The sequence below is a fragment of the Triturus cristatus genome, chromosome 7, assembly GCF_964204655.1.
Source record: "Triturus cristatus chromosome 7, aTriCri1.1, whole genome shotgun sequence".
NCBI lineage: Eukaryota > Metazoa > Chordata > Amphibia > Caudata > Salamandridae > Triturus > Triturus cristatus.
The window spans coordinates 536,966,378-536,989,027 of record NC_140590.1 but is presented as its reverse complement, the minus strand read 5'-3'; the positions used below and the strand labels follow the sequence as shown (position 1 = coordinate 536,989,027).

At 43.9% G+C, this 22,650-nt stretch overlaps 1 protein-coding gene across 4 annotated transcripts in view; it reads right to left on the bottom strand.

The window, feature by feature from the left end:
• The window catches only part of RNF157 (ring finger protein 157), a 534,437-nt gene that overhangs the window by 299,359 nt on the left and 212,428 nt on the right, over positions 1 to 22,650 (bottom strand). For all 4 annotated transcript variants that reach the window (XM_085616934.1, XM_085616937.1, XM_085616935.1 and 1 more), the window contains exons 5-6: positions 21,293 to 21,410; positions 910 to 976 (exon numbers count right to left, since the gene is read on the bottom strand). In XM_085616934.1, coding sequence (XP_085473060.1) covers positions 910 to 976; positions 21,293 to 21,410 — 185 coding nt within the window. The remainder of the gene's footprint in view (positions 1 to 909; positions 977 to 21,292; positions 21,411 to 22,650) is intronic.

Below are 22,650 nucleotides of genomic sequence, written 5' to 3'. Positions count from 1 at the left end.
GTGCTAAGAAAGAAGTAATCATCAGCCCTTTGCTAACAGCAGAATTTATAAAGGGAGCCCTATCTCCACCCTCCTTCATTTCAGTGTCTGGGATTCCATTATCGAGCCCTAAGAATACAAATAAACTTCCACTGACTACAGTAAGCTGTCCTCATCCTCCATTTTGTGCCATGCTAATGCAAAGGCATCCAAAACGGATCCCACGGTCTTCAATACGGAACACTCATCCCACACACAGAGTCCTACTGCTGTACACATGCTTCACTCTCACTGCAGATACAAGCACTCGGCATACACAAAGGCTGTAGGCTCACATAGTAGCAGAATATTATACAAGCAAAGCCAGCAAGCTCGCCACTCCTTAATACTGAGGTTTGATCAATCTATAGTGGCAAAATACAAGGTATACTGGTATCACTGCTTTATGCGATTTACCCTGACCATGGACATGGTCCACTGAACATTATGAACATTATGATGGCATGCTTGGTGCACCCCTCCAGGTCACAGAGCAGGTTCTGGCCCTCGCATTATCAGGGACAGGTCTAGATTAGTATGATGCCAAGGTCAAAATAAAAGCCAGGATACCCATTGTCAAATGCAGTCAGGCATGGGTAGATGCCTGTTTACCATGCAAGTGACACCCTAACCCAAAACCACTCACATTATAGCATGAGGAAGGGCAGCATACAACTTATGAGAGTAGTCAAGACCGAATCCGTGACGGACGCCATCACTGGACAATGTTATATTGAGCAAACATTTAATGAGAGCAGCACAGCACTACACTAAGCAGAAGTATAGAGTACCACAATGATATAGAGAGATTCAGGATTGTGAAGTGATTGAAAATATTACTCATGATATGGGAGAAGCAGAAATCATTTATAAAAGAGCACATTTTCATACCATCTCCTTCATCGACCACTGCATGCACTACCATGGGGTACACCTCTCTGTCAAGATCAAAGCCCAGCTGTAGATAGAAAATGGAGAAAGGTATCATGAACATCAAGGTACGGAAAATCACACACTTTCGCCTGAGCTACATCATGTTGACTTGGAAAGGTCAGTGAGAAAATTTCCTCTTCAAAATATCTTACTGTACCGGACCACACACTATTTCTAGCCCTTCTCCTTCCACTGACTGACAGGTAGCATCCTCGCCACATAGGAATGTGTCTCAATTATGACCTGTCCGTCCCTTGGGGCACCTTGGCTGACAAAGTCCAGAGTACCAAGAGAAATCACCGATAGTCTAACTACGTAGCTACATGACATTCCAGTACACAAAACAAGATTAGGGCCAGGTGAAATCCCAGTTACGCTTAGCCTAATCTCATGTAATTTCTGCAGTATTGCATTATGCTTCTTTTCAAGACATTTCTGAAATGGCGCTATTAGGTCACATCACGATATTACGTACGTTTGCTGCAAATACTTAGTGTGCACTCCCCTAAAGTTTAAAACAACTGCTCAGAAACCAAATGCACGTGGAAACTAATGACCTTCTGGAGAACCTGCACATACAAAGGGGACAAGTATGGATTTAGACATAATGGACTTTGTCAAACTGACAATCAAAAAGTAAAAATGTGAAAGCTGGCAATATGGTGCATGATCAGAACACAGACCTTGTGAAGACATTTAACATAGCCACACACAAAAGGTCACTTTGTATTTCCAGTTCCTGGTTGATGTACCGTATGAAGTGCACACTAATTAACAGTAGCTGAACAGTGCTCATGTGTCCAAGCGTCTGGGGAAAAAACAAGCAAGCCACAATACCCCAGATACCGCACAGAACATAAAAGTACAAAAAAACACTAATGCAAGGCAGGAAAAGGAGTTGGGGGTGCTTAGAATGAAGCAGCTGAGCAGGCCATGCTGCAGGTCACACAGAACCAAGAGTATGGTTCCACATTAAAATGGCCGAATCATGCCAAACATGTCTACCAACATTCCACACCACCATCCTGAAGGTTCTGAGGTTGTATCTCAACGCGGATAGTTTTCTGATGCGTATTGTAAAGTCTTTGCGGATGATTAATCTATGCTTTGGGAAATGTAATGCATCTTTACTAACAATAAATAGTGAGCAAAGCATCGGTCCTGCCACATTAACAATAGAGTGTTTAGTTGCCCGGAGATACCTGGTACGTTATGCAATGCAATGCCCTGCTATGCGTTATAACAACACATGCTTCATTAGATTATGCTAGTTTATGTTCTTCTATGCTATGTTATGTTGAGCCTAGATATGTTATGGTAAGCAGGCTTACACTGGGCTATTCGATTTATTTAAGGGCATGCTTGCCTGAAGGGGCAGCGGAGGACCACATTTCTAGACACGAGCCACTTCCACAACTACTAAAGAATGACTGGATGCACAGCAAAGTGTTGGCTTTGCGAGACGAAACCCAATGATTTTTCAGAGTTGTGTAACCGAGAGGCCTGGAATGCAGATGCTCTGCTACCATAACTACCATTGTTAATCTTAGGGCCAACAACATCACGTGTGGGCTGAGTGCAATCATTTACTAGTCCAATTGGCTTTATTAAAAGATTGTCTTAAGGAATCGTATGCTTTATGGGCTGGGCATTAGTAATTTGGGAACCCGCGGCTATTGAAAAGGACCTGGAAGCAGGAGGGGTATTCCGGAGCATCAGCAGAAAGCATGCTGCTACATCACTAACACTCCATAATGCATGGGATTCCGGAATACCTGTAGAAACGCCAGAATCTCATGTCTTTATAATCGGCAACATGTGCAGTACCCAGTCACCGATTAATAAGAAAAGACGCCAGAACTCGACTATTGTAAGTTATTACAGTTGAGTTCTCACATCAAAACGCCTGCTGCCAGCAGCCGAGGGGAAAGGCAGGTCCGGTCAGGTCACAGAGCATAATGGAAGCAGCTGTTTACAGCAACGAAAACTGAAGGCAGCTTTTCTTTCTTCTGCTCTATTTATTCAGCTTACAATGACAAGCAGAGAGCACATATTTGTTTTCACGCCTCAGATAGAGAGAAGCTAGAATCTTCCTCCATGTTTCTACACATTCTGAGCTAGTCCAGCAAAAAAGACATATTGAAATGTTTCTAATATCGGTTTGCAACAAATAACTAACAGGTTTTTTTAGGTCAATTTTGCACTAAGGGTTTTGTTTGTATTCTTCGCGTTTACAAACATGCTCGCTCTTTCATATGAAAGAGCCATGCACCAAGGTTTCAAGTGGCTTGTGGCAAAGGTGATGGTGCGACCATGTATTATATGGTATGAAGAGCCCCCTGGCGTACATGATAAGGATATTGCAAGTCACCTCCGAGTTGCATAACCTTATAAAGTTACTCAGCCTTTGGGCCAATTCCTCTATATGGTTATGGGACCCCTCAGTGACTTGCACTATCCCTAGAATGTACAGCGGGGTATTTTATCTCCTATATTACATAGTAATGACACTTTTTCAGGACAAGTGCTTAATGACTCTGGCCAACAGGTGACACACTAGGAAACCATACACGGACCAGTGATCACGCAGTCCGTTTTCACCGAGTTTCAGTGTCGTTTCATACACACAGAGCTTCTTATCTGCTCAGCTATTCGTGAGCCTCTTCACTGTGTCGCCCAAGTCTCTATTCGATTTGATCATGTTCTGGGTCCCGCAGGACATAAACAACGTAACTGGTGAGAATGAACAAGCATAGCTCAATGCAACAGGTGTACACAGACAAGGAGAAGATTTAGAATCGGGGGGGCAAAAATTAAATTGTTTTTTCTGTTGGATGACAGTCTGGACTGGCTAAAAATGTCAAATGATGCTAAAATATCGAGCACAAAAGCAAGACATCCATAGATCATCCTGTTCTAGCCATTTCGGTACTGGAGTATGATGAACACCCTTTACTTACCGCACTTAGTGATGGCAAAAACTGGCATGACATGCATTTAAAAAACGCTATTACTGTTCCTATCTCTGCAGCTCTTGGAGTGCCCACTGCAATCTGAAAACGAGAGTACTTTGAGGATACACATGAGGAAAACCGTTTCAGCCAGCTCTGAATTAGTTTACTGTCAATGAGAGGGCGCTTGCCACCGGTCTGTGTCAGTGATTCTACCCTGGTGCATCTTCCGGCATAAGAACATGCCGGAGAGAGGAGCCTCGACCTTTGAACCTGCTCGTGGAGTTCTAGGTCTCAGAAAGGCTGACGGCCAAGGGGCTGACGGTAAAGCTAGTCGTCTGTCTGGGATTATGGTTCAGCGGATGCTTTTATCCAATCAGTCATATCCAGGGATCTGTTTCCTGGGTAGATAGATCGCAAAAGCAGCCTGGCATTTTGTGAACACCTGCAGGCTGACTGAAATCAAATAACTAGACCGTGAAATCCGAATGCTAGTGGCGGACAGAAATCCTTATAAAGGGTCAATGATGTTATGCATCAACGCATGAAGCAAGCGTCTGAGATCAACCAAACATGGGTGGTCGCCTTTGTGTGGGTTTAGCATCATTTCATGCACCATCTCCATCCCAAAGAACACGTCACATACCTTTGGTGGTTTGTTTTCATTGACACCATACCTTCCCGCAAATGGACCATCCACTGAAATATTACTGGGCACCAGAACAGATCTGCAGCAATGGTCACCGAGTTCTGTTGCAGATCAGAAGGACATCGCTAGATGGAATGATGCTGCTCCATGAAGGCACACCCCCTTGACAGTAATCCTGCCTTTATTACCCACTTCAAAGAGTCTTCGCTAATAAGAAATTAATTTAGAATTAAATAGCAGTAAAACCGCTGCCATCAAACAACTGTCCACAGCACCCAGTGAACAGACGTGATTGGGTAAAGTGGAATCTGCATCAGAAAATCCATGACAAAGGATAACTTGTTTCTCTGGTGAATATTTTTTCCCCCACACATTTCCCATTGACTGCAAGCAAAAGCAAATCCGGGCTGGGGGCACGAAATGCAAAAGAGCAGGGATCATCCTACAGTAAAAACAACTGCATCACATCTTTACCAAAAGCAGCCTGACTTGAAGCAGCTGTATCCAACAAGAAATGCTCAATAAAGAACAGGCAAAAGCCCAGCAGATATAAGAGATGAATACAACTCTAAGCAGAGCAGAAGCGGCAGCTCTCCCATTACCCAAATGTGCCTGGGAACCTTCATTGGGTTTGTTCTTGGTGACATCCTATCAAAGTCTTATACAAAGTGTAGGAAGGTAGGATCTGCTTTTTAGGGTTACCCCCACTTTGTGCCTGGTGTTAAGCTGTTTCGGACTAGTCTGACTGGGATCCTGCTAATCAGAACCCCAGTCTCTGTGCTTTCTCCCCTAAATTGGTTATGGTGAGTACTTAGGTACACCCCAGATCGGATACTGGTGTACCCTTATAGTTTCCTAGTATATGGTATTGAGGTAACCTGGGCATAGGTAGACAAAGGCTCCCCTATGGGCCGAAGCATGTATTATGCCACCCATGGGAGACCACTCAAACTGTGACTGCAGGCCTGCCATTGCAGCCTGTGTAAGCTGATGCTGGCACCACTTACGACATATATAGGATTCCTTATATCTGAGGTCACTGCACTTAAAACGTATAAGTTATCCCCAAGGTAGGCCTTTCAATCCTAAAGGCAGGGTGCTCAGTTCTAAGAGTGAGGGTGCCCCTGCAGGAGTGGGACACCCCTACAATCTTCGGAGTCCATTCTCCCGCATCAGCAATTAATATATATATAGAGGGGCCATGCGTCATTACACGATGACCATCTCTAAACTGGCTGTAATAAACCCTCTTATGTTTCGTATCAAACATTTTGGAATCATACCCCCCACACCATATGATTCCATGCAGTGTAAAATTCCTCTTGGAGGCCCTCAGTGCTACCTGTACCAGTCTTCCAGAGTCAGACAGCAAGCTAGGGCTGCTGCCAACCAGTCATGTTTCTGCCCTCCTGCTGCTGAGCCAAACTTGAGCAGAGGAAGGCAAAACAATAGATATCCTGTCACAGGGAGGTGTAACCACCTCACAGACAGGGTTTAGTGTATTTGGGCAGGGTAAGGACACTTGCCAGAGCCACTGAGATTGCTTGAAGGGCACACTTGATGCTCTACTTGCATACTCCAGATCAAACCAGCTCATGGAGCCGTTGGAAACTGGACAAAGGAAATTGGAGTATCCTCCCCACTGTCCAGCCCCTCCTCTTGGAAGGACCCCTGAATCGTCCCAACTCTTACCTTAGGGTACTTAAGGGCTTACCTGTTGGTGGGTCCCTAGATTCGTTGTGGGGCAAGATTCAGATCGGACACCACTTCTTCAACTGTCTGGGCACTCTGGACTGCGCTGGACTTTGCTCTGGAGACCGAGACTGCAACTAGGAAGACTCCTGCGGCTCCTGGTCTCGTTGTTCTGCTTGTCTGCAGCAGCATCTGTGCCTGTGCTCCGTACAGGAGCCTCCCAAGGCCTGTGGACATCCAAGACACATGAAGGAATCCCCCTTGAAGTGAAGGAGTCACTTACCTGTAACTGCAGGCATCGCAACAAGGCTGACCGGTCTGCTGATCCTGGGCTCCCACGGACTCTGAAAGGCTCAGCAACACAGGTGGTGGTTCTTCAACTCCCTTGAGGCCTGCACTGTCTTCTCACTGAGTTTGAGGCCAGTATCCCTCGTCGGAACCACAGAAACCGAACCCCTGTGCACTGCGTCGGCCTGCCATTGCAAAGGCTTGTTGGCTCTCTTCCTCAGAGATCTTTAGGCTCCAAGTAGCTTTAACCTCAAGCATCTCCGGTGACCAAGATCTTCATCCTCACCGCATCTTTGCACCATGGGCCTGCATTTTTTGGTGAGCAGCTCGCGGTCCTCTTGCGACTCCAGTGCCTCCGGCCTGTGGATCCTCTTGAGGGTCTTCTTTGACTTCAGTGGGTCCTCCATTGAATTCAACGGCGGTTTCCGATGCCACTTTCCACCTATGTACTCTGCTTTCCTGGTGTAGGTATCCTTATTCCTAGGGTGTCCACAGGTGGGGTGGCTCTCCAACCTTCTTTCACGGGGTTTCTTCAGGGTCCACTGGGAAGGGTGCTTCTTTAAAATTGCATCCGCCACTTACCCACTGACTTGAATTAAGCACGCGGTTGTACTCCCACTCTGCACACTGTCTCCGTGGGGTTCCTGGGTTCTTACCTTAGGTGGTTCCTTGGGTCCTCAGTACTTCTACATCTTCTGGGTAAAGTCTTGACTTGAGTCGTGGTTCACATCCCACTATTTTAGGATATGGTTTGGTCTACCCTGGTGACCACTGTGTATTCGTGCTACTTACTTGTTTTATTTGCAAAGCATTGTGTATATCTCTGGGGAGGAGATATTTGTATGTGTTAGTGAGTGTCTTATAATAAATACCGATTTTCATAAATACACTGTGTGGTTCTTTTTCATTTAATGTTTACCAATAAGATTACATTCTGGTAAAACAAGCTGCTTTACACTCCTTCTGGACTAAGCCGGAAGGCTGCTCTCCACAGCTACCACTTAGAGAGCTTTCTAAGGTTGTCTAAGACCACTGAAACCACCATAAGGGTTGTCTGGATTAGTGCAGGGTGCTACACTTACAGAAGTGAGCACCACATACTAAGCCAGCCTCCTACACAAAGCACAACTAATCTTGAAAATATCGATCACATTGCCCTTTTTGCAGATGTGTAGCCTATGCTGCTAATAGCTGACCACTGGATTATTACTGTCCTCCAGAAGGGACAGTCGTAATCCTAATCCTTGGTGTGAATAATACAGCTGCCCAAATGTAGCAACCGGCAATCCCAAAAAGGATTGGAAGGAATTGGAAGGATAGGAACATGAAGGAAAAGGAATGACCGAAGTCGAACATTTTGTGGCAATGGGAACTCTATAAACCATCTTCAGAAGAAACCTAAATCAATCTCTCATCACCACTTTATCCATTAAGCAGTGAGAGAAAGGATGGTGAGTACAGAGCAGCAACATCTCACTCACTCTGCATGGCAACTAAAAACACAGCTTTCTATGTGAGAATTCTTAAACTGGATGGGTAGGCAGAAAGTGAGCCACTTATCAGAAATGACAGAAACATGTAACTTTGGGGTCCAACTGCTGAGATAAGTCTGGAGTCAATGGCAAATTAATGGCAGTGGGATCAGCAGAGATCAAAAAAGTGTGCCAGGTCTACCTCGACTAACTGGTGTAATGAAGATCCTGTTCAAATGGTGGATCATCATCTTTCTCAGATGAATAATGATCGTCTAGTCCAATTTAAAGGCATCCCCTCACATACCTTTACTCCAGACAAAGCACATTCTTTTCAACAAAACGTCAGACATTCTGTTTACATGAGAGGCAAAATGGTGGTTGTTTTTTGGCTGGTAGATTAGAGTACTTGTGTAAAGACACCCATTTTGGATTCTGCTTTTGGAAAAAATAATGTCAAATGCCTCTGCCACTCTAGCCAACAATGCTGCAAATGAGGAAGAGTCCTTTGGCAGGGCACAATAATGGAACAAAAAGACTGCCTTGGGGGAAGTTATCCAGTTCTCTGGCATTTTTAAGGACTGCAATCAGAATCGAGTTGAGGTCGCATGAAGTCGCTTTCAGAGTAGCACCTTCCCCCTAAGGGGACAATGGAAATCCTGCACTCAGAAATATTGCACCAAAAATATCAAATTAGTTTTCAGAGGTCGGCTTGGTAATATATGATGCCAAGCCTGAAATAATATCTTGGTACTCTGCCCTCACTTTGAGTATATTGTGCACTTCATGAACCAGCTCCAAGTTGGTTGTGGAGCAGCACTGTGTGTCATGCTGTTCCCACTGCCATGTGCAAAACCATCTGACATCTTGAAATAATTGTGCCATCTAACGGCATCGACCAGACACCAGCATATCAGAACCCTTAGATTTGTTGATATAAGGGCTGAAGACCGAGAAGCTGACAAACAGCTTTGAACTATATTCAGTGCTTCAGGGCTATCTGTTTGGGGGCTGCCCCTGAGGTTCAAATAACATTTGCTAACCTTGGTGGCTCAGCGTATAAGAACATTTGGGCACAGGGAAGTACTCCTAGTGACCGAGACCCCCTGCCCATACAGGAAACAAACTAGTCATTGTTGAACTGAGGTGAGTGTCAAAGAGGTCTGTGGTGAGGCGTCTCACGGCCTCAGATCTATAGTCGGGGCCTCGCTAGTGAAGTCTGCCCTTGTGAAAAGAATGTAGATGCTTGTTCGGGCTGTCCATACTGGTGGTTTACTCCCACTGGGTGAAATGCCAGCAGAAATAAATACATCTCATTCGCAGGCATTATTCCCCACTAGACTTAAAAACAGTATCTAACAACTCAGAGCAACTCATTCTTTAACAACACACTGCTTATGGTAATAGGAGCCTCGCATTTTGCCTCTAAGGAAGGGAACACACAAGAACGAATTTTAAAACCATGTCACAAAGAAATTGACAACAAGGAGAAGTATGACAGTAGACCTGTTCTGTTTAATTGGTTGCAAAGTCTGAATTTTAAAATATTTTATGGGTTAAGGCATCTGCTGTAAAGGTGCCCAGTAAAGCTCAGGGAATAATAACAATGGTGAGATAACTCTGGAGGTTGATGCACTTGCTGGAGAGATCTGTGTTAAGTGAAGTACCAGATTTGAATCACAGTAGTATAGAAAGTGAATGTATTTCCTGCTAAGCACAATCTGTAGCACACAGATGACAGATTTTTATTTTATGTAGATAGTAACGTGGGTTACTGCTTTGAACACAGATCATTTTGTTACCTGCAGTTCATAAAATTTAATCCTTGTACTATAGCACAGTGAGCTATGAAGGACATGTGACTCCTACACTTTGTAGCCCTGTCTCATGTAACTCATCTTGTACATTGATTTACACATGTACATGATTTATTGTCAATGTATAATGTGTATGTTAGGTAAAGAGCTCTGACACCCTGCATTGGTTTGCCTAGCGCTATCAAAGAAATAAAATGGTGCTATTGAAATTGTTATTTGTGTAAATACTGGGACACACCAACACACCTGACATTCTTAAGGTGCCTGCATCTCTTACATATAAGGACTGAACAAACGCAAAAGCCCGCCTCTCTTAGTACCCGTTAAAAAATAACCATGCTTATTATACGACTCTTATCTGCTGAATTAAGAAATTAAGTGGGGGTTTTAAAATCGCTGGTTTGTTCACTGACCGAGTCCTTGAAACAAGTAAAGGTACTTAACGATGAGCCTGGAGGCTCTGAATCTAGCACGCTACCTGTGAAAAATTATCACATATCCGTCCCTTCCTCTGGTCAGCTGGTGGCTTCTTCATCCGTGGTTTGCCCCACATTATTGCCTGTCTCTCTGCCTATTCCTGATCAAGCCAATGTCCCATCTAGATCTATGGAGCTAGTGTAATCTCCAATACACAATATGCCCAGCCCCCAGCTCAATAAGTCGCTCCCACTTGGCTCGATCCTCATTGTCTTGCAACCATGGGCCACCGGCTAGAATTGCTACAACTCCTGCTTCCATCTTAATGGTTAATGTACCCAAATTACTGAAGAAGTTCAGCATGAAGGGGAAGAATCCCTAAAAAATAAGGTAACACATTGGATTTGTCATGTAAGAAGCTGTCGGTCCCTCATCCGTGATGACATTATTAGTGTAAGACGGATAATTGATCCTCATTGCCCATATGATCATCTAGAATTGATCCTATTGTCCATGATTTTGGCTGATAATGTGGTAGAACTGGATATCGGGACATGTCCTCCACCACAGTCAAAACTTCATTTCAAATATCCAAAATCTCTCCTAGCATATGGACCCTGTTTGGGATGACCCTACCCTTCTGTTCAATCCAGTAACAGGGATAGCCTTTTTTACTCCCCAGGGGCTAACGCCCTACTTAGGATGGTGTATTGACAGTCGTTTTGTAGCATCATAGGAGGTTATGACTTTGCTCACTTGGCCACCCCAGATCCAGCCAGACAGGGAGTTTCTTCCTCGGCTTCTATATCTGTTGTCACTGGCCTTTTCCCAAATCAATCTATTTTAGTGTCAGAAATGTCACTTATAATGCCATATTCTTTTTCTCTAGAATCGGGGGACCATGACATGATAATCCTCGATACTGATGGCCAGAAGACAGGTGGTCTATTTAATAGTATTTACAAATCGGTGCCAGCTAACCAATGTCCACCTAGGAAGTCTGTTGTGGCTAATAACGTGATCTTTTTTTATCCTGGAATGTTGCGGTCCTGAAATCCAAAATTCCTCTTCCTTACTGGAATTCTTTTATTGAGCCATACAACATCAGTATGTTTCAAGAATGTTGGAGTGTGGAACCTGTTTTTAAACTTGGTTATCTCAATTATTTCATCTCTGCTGTCTGTGGACCAGTTGGCCGGCCCTCTGGGGGTCTTACTATTTGGGTCAGAATGGATTTGGATTGCAAAATCCAATTGCTTGGTATTGATTTACCAGACATACTGGCTATTCGCCTCATGGCTAGAAGAGAGAGGCTAATTAACTGATATATTCAATATATATGCTAGAGGTGTTAGGGGTGGCCTAAGATCTCATACTATTATAGTCTTTGAGAAATTCTTGTTAGCATGCCATTTTAATCCAGGTTTGATACTAGGGGGTGATTTTAACACTACGTTTGAGGCCTTAGACAATGATGATTCTTGTGATGTGGGCAACGAGGATGAGGGCATACCAAAGCTCGAGTTTCCCCCAGTTTTAATGTGGACGGAGGCCGCCCTTCAGCTGAAAACGGCAACGCATAATTTTGACCAGAGAGCCATTAATGGCAGAGCCCTCTCTGATACAGGGTGCTGCCACGTATAACAACTCACTCCATTCTAGTCAAATTGATTATATCCTCTTAGACCTTTGTCTTTGGTCCTCTCTTGCTGACATGGCTATTATAAATGGGATTGAGAGCGATCATGATCTTTCTCTGAATTTCCTTTGCCTTAAATTGAAAACTGATCATCCGCCCATAGCTATAATGAGGAATGCGATACCTACAAATGATATGCAACGGCTTAAATGGTCTCAGATTGTGGAGACGCCATTGGTTTTAGATCAAATTAGCATGGACTTAAAGGATTCTGTGATTGAATTGAGCTCTATGACTTCCTTGTTGTCAGATCGTTTTAAGACCTTGACTGCATTTCATAACGTGTTTAAGAAACTACTGTCCTACTTTTTGGTTCACCGCACCAATCATGAAAATAAATCTTTCAAAGGGCACAAGTGGTTCAATAGAGAATGTAGACATGCTTGTAGAGACCTGGAATGGGCATTTAGAGCTAAGGATGTTGGAATAATTTGCCTGGCTAGGAAGAGATTAAACGGTTCAGCTTAAGGCTAAGAAGGCTTGGGATGAAGCTAGATGGCAGGACCGGAAACAGGCCTCTTCTCCAAAAAATCCCATTCGGTTTTGGACCCTTGATAAAACGAGGGAGGGATGTTTCTGTGAACCCTATGCACATTTATATATCCCCGCAAACATGAGTTGAGCATTTCTCTAGTATTTATTCTGGTACTGTCTCATTGAATGATTTGAATTTTGCTAGAGGATAGAGGCAATGGAAGACTGCATAGACATAATGGACCACTTTTTAACATGAGTGATGTTATGTCTGCCTTAGCTCTATTACAAGAGGCAGAGCCCCTGGTTTGGACAGTATATTGGCTGACATGGTTCTGTATGAAAGAGATAAATGAGCCCATTAGATATCCTCCTCTTGGCCAATGCAATTGCACATGGTGCCTCAATTCCAGATTCATGGAAGGGAGCAGAGTTCATTCCAATATATAAAAAGTGTGATAGATCTGTCCATGCAAACTATAGGCCGATCAGTTGGATCGACTGTATACAGAAGATCTTTGCAGATTGAATTAAGTAAAATTGAGGTATGGATTGAGGAAAAGGCCATCATCTTCCCCTTTCAGGCTGGAAAGAAGATATCTACACTTAATCAAATATTTTGCTTCCTTTTATTCTATTGGAAGACTGTTGTGCTCGGCATAGGTACACCATATGTTGCCTTCGTCAACCTTAAGTCTGCCTTCTGTCTGGTTCCGCATGACCGGCTTTGGAAGGTTTTGAGTAATCTGTATCTTCTGGATAAACTCCTGATTCGTCTCCACGAGGTGAACATTTCGCAGGTCCACTGGGGATCTCAAGGTCAGGTGACAGATCAATTCTCCATCACAAAGAGCGTCTGCCAGGGGTGTGTGCTGGTACCTACTTAGTTTTCTCACTACCTCAATGATGAGGTCTCCTACCTGTCTTCTCTTCCTACTGATGTTCCATCTGTGGCGGGTACGAAGACACAGATTCTCCTATTCGCTGATGACACTTTATTGATTTCCAAAACCCTGAGTGGTTTGGATCATGCATTAGATCGTTTTGTGGAATTTAGCTCCTCTTGTGGTTTCGAAATCAATTGCGCGAAGACAAAGATAATGCTTTTCAACAAACATAGATCCTTTAAAGGAAGCTCAAGCTAGGGAGTGAGCCTCTTGATTGTGTAGAGATTTTTTGTTATTTGGGAGTAACTATATCCTCAAATCTCTCATGGAAACGCCAGTTGGAACTTTTAACTCTTAAGCATAAGCAAATAACAGGAGCTATAGTTAGAGAGCATAAAAGCGCTCTTACGAAACCCATTGCTCCTACTTGCAAATGTATGATGCCAACGCCATTAGTGCCTGCTTTTACGGGGCTTTTCAAATTTCTCTTCTCTGGCCAGATCAGAAAATTGCTTTCTAAAGAATCTGGCCCACTTGCCACAAAGCGCCCACCTCAAACCATTGATGATGGATATGGGTCAACACACACTGGCAAACAGAGCTAAAGTGCGGCCCTTGTTGTTCTGGAGGAGGCTGTGGTCTCAGCATGAGCTGTCACAATATGGTGATGCACTAAAGGACGTGATGTCTACTGATACATTTTGTAAATTTCTATGGCAAAGACAGGTCCATAAGTTGCTCATAGCCATTGGTCTGGGGGATTACTGGATTAATTTGCTCCCTAGTCCATCATTAACATCTAGGCTGCTGTAGGAGCGTTATTGGCAGTGGGTAGATAAAAATGCAGTTAGAGCAAGTATCGGTGATTGGAGGTTTCTATTATTTAAAACTACTTTTCTTTTGGAACCACACTGGGACATTATTACTGCACCCTTAGACAGGAAATTGTACTTTCAGTTTAGGGCATGTACATTGCCTCTCAAGATTTTCACTGCAAGATGGACCCTTGATAAAGATGAAGTATGCCCAATATGTAATGTTGTTTATGAATCTGTTAAACACATTTTCTTTCCTGCTACGGGTATGATGGTATTCGCTGCCCATGGATCAAAGCCATTTGTAGGCTGATTGGGACCCGTATTTGTCAAACAGCCCTTAGAATACTTAGATCAGGTCTTAATCAGGCATACGTATGTGCAGTTGCGAAGTTCCTGAGTGAAATGTGGACCATACGTGCAAAGGCAATGACAAGAATTGCTTGATCCCACTGACATCTTTCGCATTGCTTAAGCAGCTATTTTAACAATTGTCCCTTTTTACTTATTGTGACTACATGTTTGGTGGCTACTTTTTTCTTGTATGTGTATCTTCTGGATTTTATAGGAATTTGTCATTATTGTTTCCACGGTCTTGTTCCTTTTCGACCAAATGGAGGATGTAGCTGTGTTAACCAACACCCCTCCCCCCCCCCCCATAAAAATTATTTATTTTATCTGGCTCTTAACTATATGATATTCTTTAATGCCATGTTTTAATATTATTTCTCACATTGCTTTATCATGTTTTATATAGCTTGTATTTTATGAATATTTTGTATTTGTTTTAGACTTTAATGACTTGTATTGTCAAATAAAGTAAGCAATTGATTGATATTCCTTTAACAGCAGTCCCTGTCCCGAAGGAAGCAGAAGGGAAGGAAGGCGTGTGTTTGTAAAGAGGCAGTGGAGGGGAGTCAAGTATCAAGTAATCTAAGGAGTTCTTAGTAAACAATCTTGAAATTAACAATGTTTGAAATGCTTCATAATCCATGACAACACTCTACATTTCTAAACTGTTTCTGGAAATAAGTCCATAATATTTGGAACAACAAAAAAAACACCAATAAAAGAAACAGGTTAACATCGGAAATGTTCGGCCTGATCTGACTTCATGAAAAAGGAAAAGATACTAACAGGATCTAAAATGAAGGAAGGATGAAGACCTGAGTTACGAAGAGAAACCACAAGTCACCGCGATATTCCCTAGAATATCAGAGACAGGGTTGGAAAGTACAAGTAAATAATATTGTCACTTTAGGATTCGACATGGAGCTTATCCTGTCACAAATAAGAGAGTTCACACCTAGATCGCCACTCCAAATACCTAGAAGTCTACGGAGAGTAACAGGAAAGGTTTATTTCATGGTAAAAACCGCTGTGCTGTGAATTAGTTTGCTAGAAGAAGCAGTACTTGTGGATTCACTTTGCGTTTTTTCAATTCCAGAGGTTGAATTTTTTAAAGAGCAATACCATTGGTGCTTTCTGGTATTTTGCTGAATTATTTTTAAGAGCTGATGCCAGAAAGGTTCTGATCTTTATACAGAGGAAGGCACGTTTTCAAGGTTTTATGTTGCTGGTGTTCAGGTCCGGACTGGGAACCAAAACCGGCCCTGGCAAAGTGCTTGGCCGGCCCCCCGGGGGTTTGGTGGTGCAGACGAGCTCTTTGCCAAGGCCGGTTTGGTGGTGCCGACGAGCTCTTGCCAGGGCCGGTTTTCAGCACTGCTGCAAAATCGTCCCTGTAACAAAAACGGCCCCCAGGGGCCCAAAACCGGCCCCCACCCATGCGGCGCACCGGGGGATTGCCCGGTGCCGCTATGGCCAGTCCAGCCCTGCTTGTGTTTGGACCAGAAACAGGCTGTGAGCATAGCAAGATGTACAGTTACAGTATCAAATACCTTGTGTTACCTCTTTTACACGTTATACTACATGCCACCTAGATGCTCGGGAGGCAGAGCTCACAAGTTAGCTCGAAACCTCATTCGTAACCATGCAGATTTGTATAGAAACAACTTTCCATTCAAGGTTGCCAGTCGAGTCATTGTCTTGGCACTGCTTATATACGGATAGCGCGAAGTGTCTATTTTTTAAAAAAAATTCAGAAACGTTTTACAGCATCATGGTGTTGTACAAAACCAGTATTCAGCACAGTTAGACATGTCAACGAGAACATCATCAAATGTAGCATTTCCAAATGGTGATAAATAGTGGCCCATAAGATGAGCTGCAGATCCTTCAAAATGTTCTTCCACCTGCATCATTGTATACAACCAGTTGGGCCAAATGATGCAAGATGTTAACCAGTATCCCATCTGTACAGGACATCATAAAATAGGATAACCCCCTCCTCCAATCCACATCCACTTAGCAACTGACTAACGTCACTCAAAAGCAATCCTCAGGCCTGGGCAGAACCTCGCTTCAAACTGTAATGTGCCCATGGGTCATCGCACAGTGATAGTGCTACCAGCAAGCAATGCACTTATGGCCTATAGATGAGAGCTGGTACTGCCCCTCGATAAATCTACAAAAATTGTGCACAAGCAATGATAATTATCCCCATTGCTAACTTGTGAACATAGTATACACCAGACATGAAGAGACCTACTCAGCATAAACCCAGGTATCCATGCGGGCACACAGACATTGCCTGCTAGGGCTTGGAACCAGCTCCATCTAAAGCCAGAGAGACCTTTTACAGGCCAGCCTTTCTGCAAAGGTGGTGAGCCAACCTGTGGACATTTTCAAATATGAAAACCTGCTGGGTTCCAAGAGTGAGAAAATACAACACAGGCGAGTGGAAAAGGGAGACTTTGAGGTCTGTAGAAGGTTGCTATCATAGCTCGAGACCTAGCTGTCATGGAATATCCCTTCAGAAGGACAATTTCCCACACCCACCTTAGCTGGCTTGCTTCACCATTGGGAACCTCCTTGTACCATGATGCCTAGTCACGGTACAGGCTACAACCCCCTCACTGAGAGGGAGGAGCTCAGGGATGTTTTATTGTTAAGAGAGTTATACTAAATACCGAAACGATGAGCTAGGGGTAGTGAGGGCAGCAAAGCAAAGTTAAAGTGAGAATTAAAACTAGCTACAGAGTACGCATCTTCCTTTATTCATGCATCCCTGGGCCAGGAATAAAAACTGGGGCAACTTGCTGGTGTGACGAGCAGTGTGCGGCCATTTATACCTAATACATTACGGCTCACCTGAGCTAGCCGACTGACGAGTCATTGACCGGCACCTGCGCGCCTTGAAAGGTACTTTACCTGTTTTTAATTGCAGGCAGTCCACGCGGCACCCCTCCACACTTACCTACTCCCTGCTGACGAGAGGCAACTACCTCGAAACACGTGTCCAGGGATGGCTAATGCGACACATACTTATTCTTACACTTCGTAGCATAGACGTACTCGCCGTCGCTACTACATCGCCCACAGTTCCATGTGGCAACTTGCTGGTGTGACGAGCAGTGTGCGGCCATTTATACCCAATACATTACGGCTCTCCTGAGCTAGCCGACTGACGAGTCATTGACCGGCACCTGCGCGCCTTGAAAGGTACTTTACCTGTTTTTAATTGCAGGCAGTCCACGCGGCACCCCTCCACACTTACCTACTCCCTGCTGACGAGAGGCAACTACCTCGAAACACGTGTCCAGGGATGGCTAATGCGACACATACTTATTCTTACACTTCGTAGCATAGGCGTACTCGCCGTCGCTACTACATCGCCCACAGTTCCATGGGGCAACTTGCTGGTGTGACGAGCAGTGTGCGGCCATTTATACCTAATACATTACGGCTCTCCTGAGCTAGCCGACTGACGAGTCATTGACCGGCACCTGCGCGCCTTGAAAGGTACTTTACCTGTTTTTAATTGCAGGCAGTCCACGCGGCACCCCTCCACACTTACCTACTCCCTGCTGACGAGAGGCAACTACCTCGAAACACGTGTCCAGGGATGGCTAATGCGACACATACTTATTCTTACACTTCGTAGCATAGACGTACTCGCCGTCGCTACTACATCGCCCACAGTTTCATGGGGCAACTTGCTGGTGTGACGAGCAGTGTGCGGCCATTTATACCTAATACATTACGGCTCTCCTGAGCTAGCCGACTGACGAGTCATTGACCGGCACCTGCGCGCCTTGAAAGGTACTTTACCTGTTTTTAATTGCAGGCAGTCCACGCGGCACCCCTCCACACTTACCTACTCCCTGCTGACGAGAGGCAACTACCTCGAAACACGTGTCCAGGGATGGCTAATGCGACACATACTTATTCTTACACTTCGTAGCATAGGCGTACTCGCCGTCGCTGCTACATCGCCCACAGTTCCATGGGGCAACTTGCTGGTGTGACGAGCAGTGTGCGGCCATTTATACCTAATACATTACGGCTCTCCTGAGCTAGCCGACTGACGAGTCATTGACCGGCACCTGCGCGCCTTGAAAGGTACTTTACCTGTTTTTAATTGCAGGCAGTCCACGCGGCACCCCTCCACACTTACCTACTCCCTGCTGACGAGAGGCAACTACCTCGAAACACGTGTCCAGGGATGGCTAATGCGACACATACTTATTCTTACACTTCGTAGCATAGGCGTACTTGCCGTCGCTACTACATCGCCCACAGTTCCATGGGGCAACTTGCTGGTGTGACGAGCAGTGTGCGGCCATTTATACCTAATAAAAAATGGGTACTAAGGGAAGACATTATACCCGCTTTTAGTGTAAAAAAAAGGCCGACATGTTTAAGCCCTTTAACTCTCAGCAGAGGGGTTGCAGCTTTCTTCAGGACCTAAAAGTCAGTGCTGTTGCTCAATGTGCTCAATTAAAGAATACAAATGTGTATACACAAGTGTGCGTGAAAAAAATGAAGTATACAAAAATATCCAGTAAACCTATCAATCGTCATAGAGTGAAGGAATCACTCTGGTGGTACCTGTAAAAAACATATTTAAAAAAAATTGTTGATGGTGATAAGGAAGATAGCTAGGTTAGTAGTTAAACAGATCGGATAGCTCTATACTTAGGGCTATTGACTCATGGGAATCAGACAGCAGAAACACCGCCATGCACCATCAATACTTTATATTCCCAACGCCCCTTATGCTTAGTAGTGGCGGAGTCTGCCGATAGGACAGTATTTATAATATTTACATTGTGCAATTAGTAAGGCTTACTCCATAGTGTCGGAGATTGTGCTTCAATTTACCCTGGCAGGGGGCTAGGGAGCTCTCCGTTCTATATAGGGATCATAGGAAGGAGAACAGAGTAAAACAAAGAGGGGGCTCAAGGCATTTCAAGAAAGAGTATAGAGGATAGAGGAATTATGTAGCCGTGCCGGATTGTACTGTGTAAAAATCCTAAAATACAATTCAGAGGTACCAGTCAGGTAGCGGTGATGTGCTCATCACTGTGGTGATGCAGCGATGGGCCGTCCGACATACTTCTCCAATATAAATCATTGCTAGTGTTGTAAATAACTGGGGCATTGCGGAGGCACGGTCACCCACTGAGGATGCAAAGTAGCATGTCCCCTTATTGAAAGTGTTAAGAGCTGTTTCTTCCATGTCAGGTGTGTAGAGAGGGAAGTGCATTAGAGTTTGTAAAAAAAAGATCATGCAGCGATCAAGGTTTCTGAAGCGTAGACTTCTTTGCCACTAAATTTCAAAGGCATATACTAAGTTCATATAGTGCCGCTAATTGGGGAAGGGTTAATGACTCAAAAGGGTTTTGTAAATAAATACCAATGTATGGGACCCATACCTGATCACAGAGATCCGGCCGCTTCGCCACGCCAGAAGTGAGGACACTGTCCAAGGCGGTGGCAAGGGCTTAAATACAAGCATGAATGTATTTTGACGGCCCATTGCTGCATCACCGCAGTAATGAGCACATCCTCGCTACTTGACTTGTACCTCTGAATTGCATTTTAGAATGTCTACACAGAACAATCAGGCATGGATACATAATGCTTCTATACTCTCGTTCATGAAATGCCTCAAGCCCCCTCTTTGTTTTACTCTGTTCTCCTTCCTATGATCCCCATATAGGACAAAGAGCTCCCTGAGCCCCATGCCAAGGTGAGTTGAGGCACGATCCCCGACACTAGCAGGTAAGCCTTACTAATTGTACAAAGTTAATGTTATGAATACTGTTCCTATAGGCTACTAAGAATAAGTGATGTTGAGCATATAATGTATTGATGGTGCATGGCGGAGTTTCGTCTGTCTGAAGCCCATGAGTCAACAGCCCTAAATATAGAGCTATCAGATCTTTTTAACTGTTGACCTAGCTATCTCACTTATCACCATCCAAAAATGTTTTTAAATATGTGGTTTTTTTTTTTTACAGGTACCGCCAGTGAGTCCTTCACTCTATGACGATTTATAGGATCACTGGATAATTTTGTATACTTAATGCTTTTTCACGCACACTTGTATATACACATTTGTAATTGTCGCTTGAGCAGCAATACTGACTTTTTTTAGGTCCTGAAGCAGCCGCAACACCTCTGCCGAGGGTTAATAGGCTGAAACATGTCAACCATTTTTTGACACTAAAAGCAGGTATAATTTCTTCCCTCAATACCCAGTTTTTAATCCTGGCCCAGGGACACATGAATGAAGGAAGTTGTGTACTCTGTAGCTAGTTTTAATTCTCACTTTAACTTTGCTCTGCTGCCCTCACTGCCCCTAGCTCATCATTTTGGTATTTAGTATACCTCTTTTAACAATAAAACATCCCAGAGTTCCTCCCCCTCAGTGAGGGGGTTGTAACCTGAACCGTGACTAGGCATCGCAGCATGAGGATGTTCCCAATGATGAAGCAAGCTACCTATGGAAGGTGAGGGGAATCGTCCTTTTAAAGGGATATTCCACCACAGCTAGGTCAACAGCTACGACCGCAACCTTCTACAGACCCATAGGTTTCTTTTTTGTGGTGCATATATGAAAGAAGGGAGTTAACCCCTTCCGATCTCTAAACCTCCTTGAACCCACCCGTGTGACAGAAGCCTTTGAGGTCTACCTTTTTTAAAGATCTTTCTGTCTCATTCACTAATTCTACCTAGCACCCTTTGGCTTCTAGTAGAAGGCCATGCACAACCTGAGGAGGTTACGAAAGGAGTCCCGCTGTTTAGTTTTATATCAATATTTGGTTTTGTTTACCTCTTCTTCCAGCCACTCCGATGGGTCCACAGTGTGGGAGGGAAGGCAGAACTGTTGACACACTCCTCGCTTATAGTGGACTGTTTCGGACTGCAAGCTCCGATCCCTCGGAACGTAACTGCACAAAAACAAAAAGGTCTGTGTCATGGCCTGCACTACAAAGTGAGCCCTTGTTTAAGGTTCGCTTCACCGCTGTCACACCTTCATAGTATGGCAATAGTACTTGATGCAGTGTGGTTTCTTGAGCAAGTCAAAATTAGGCAGATGTCATAAGCGTGGAGAACCTAAAGTGTTCCTACAAGTAACAAACGGGACCCCAATGCCAAGGATGAGGAAAAGCGATGACCATTTTACCTGCGGTTGCAAACATTCTTCCACCAGTCGTGCACACAGGGTAGACTGCAGGTTTCTAGAAAGAATTAAAATAGCAGGACCCAGACAAGAGCGGACTGACATTGTATGTACATATCCATGAGTATTTCATTTGTATAGAATAAGCTTAGGCTAGAGACAGCAGAGGGTTGTACATAGTCAAAGACAAAAATACAATCAACAAGCTTTTGGAGGGGTAGCGGAGTTCTGTTTGCAAAAGTGGACTGTTACTGTGTCTCTGTCTTTTGTGTCTATCTGCATTTGTAGTTATTTAGGAGCAGGAGCATTTCCACCAGAAATAATGTTTAGAGAAACCAAGAGGCGGAGCATAGCAACCACAACTGTTATGGCTTGAGATATTGAGAAGAAGTGAGTGAACAAATGATGGTTAGGTAGTCTGAGCAACATCAATTACATTACACACATTCAGAATATATATTAGCTGCTGCATTTCTTATGCCACACCCTTCCTATTGAAACTTGCAATGGTCATTCTTCAAAACCCTATCTCTTGCAGATTTTGCTGACATATTAAACTCCCTCAAAGCCACTTCACATCAAGAGGAGGTTTGACCCTCACATTTCCATCAAACCTCTCTTTAGGGACACTTTTTTCATCCCTACTCAAGTCAAGTCAAGTCAAAAAGCTTTTATTCGGTTAGTATAAATACAACCATATAAGCTGAACACAATTTGGGACACATATTTTGACTTATTTAAAATCTAATGACATTTCACTGAACCGACACCAGTATCTCGCACAGAGTGATAAAGCACCAAACATAAATACAGCATCAATTAAAATAAAGTCCGACAAATGTCGCTAATAAATAAGAGGATGGTACAAGGTAAACTTGGATTCCAACGGAATTATAAGCTCCACCTTGCTGATAAAGTGATGTATGCATAGTACAAAATTTTATCATTCATATTACATCAGTATATTATTACTCAAGAAACAAGAATTCCGTAATTTGGGAGTCATC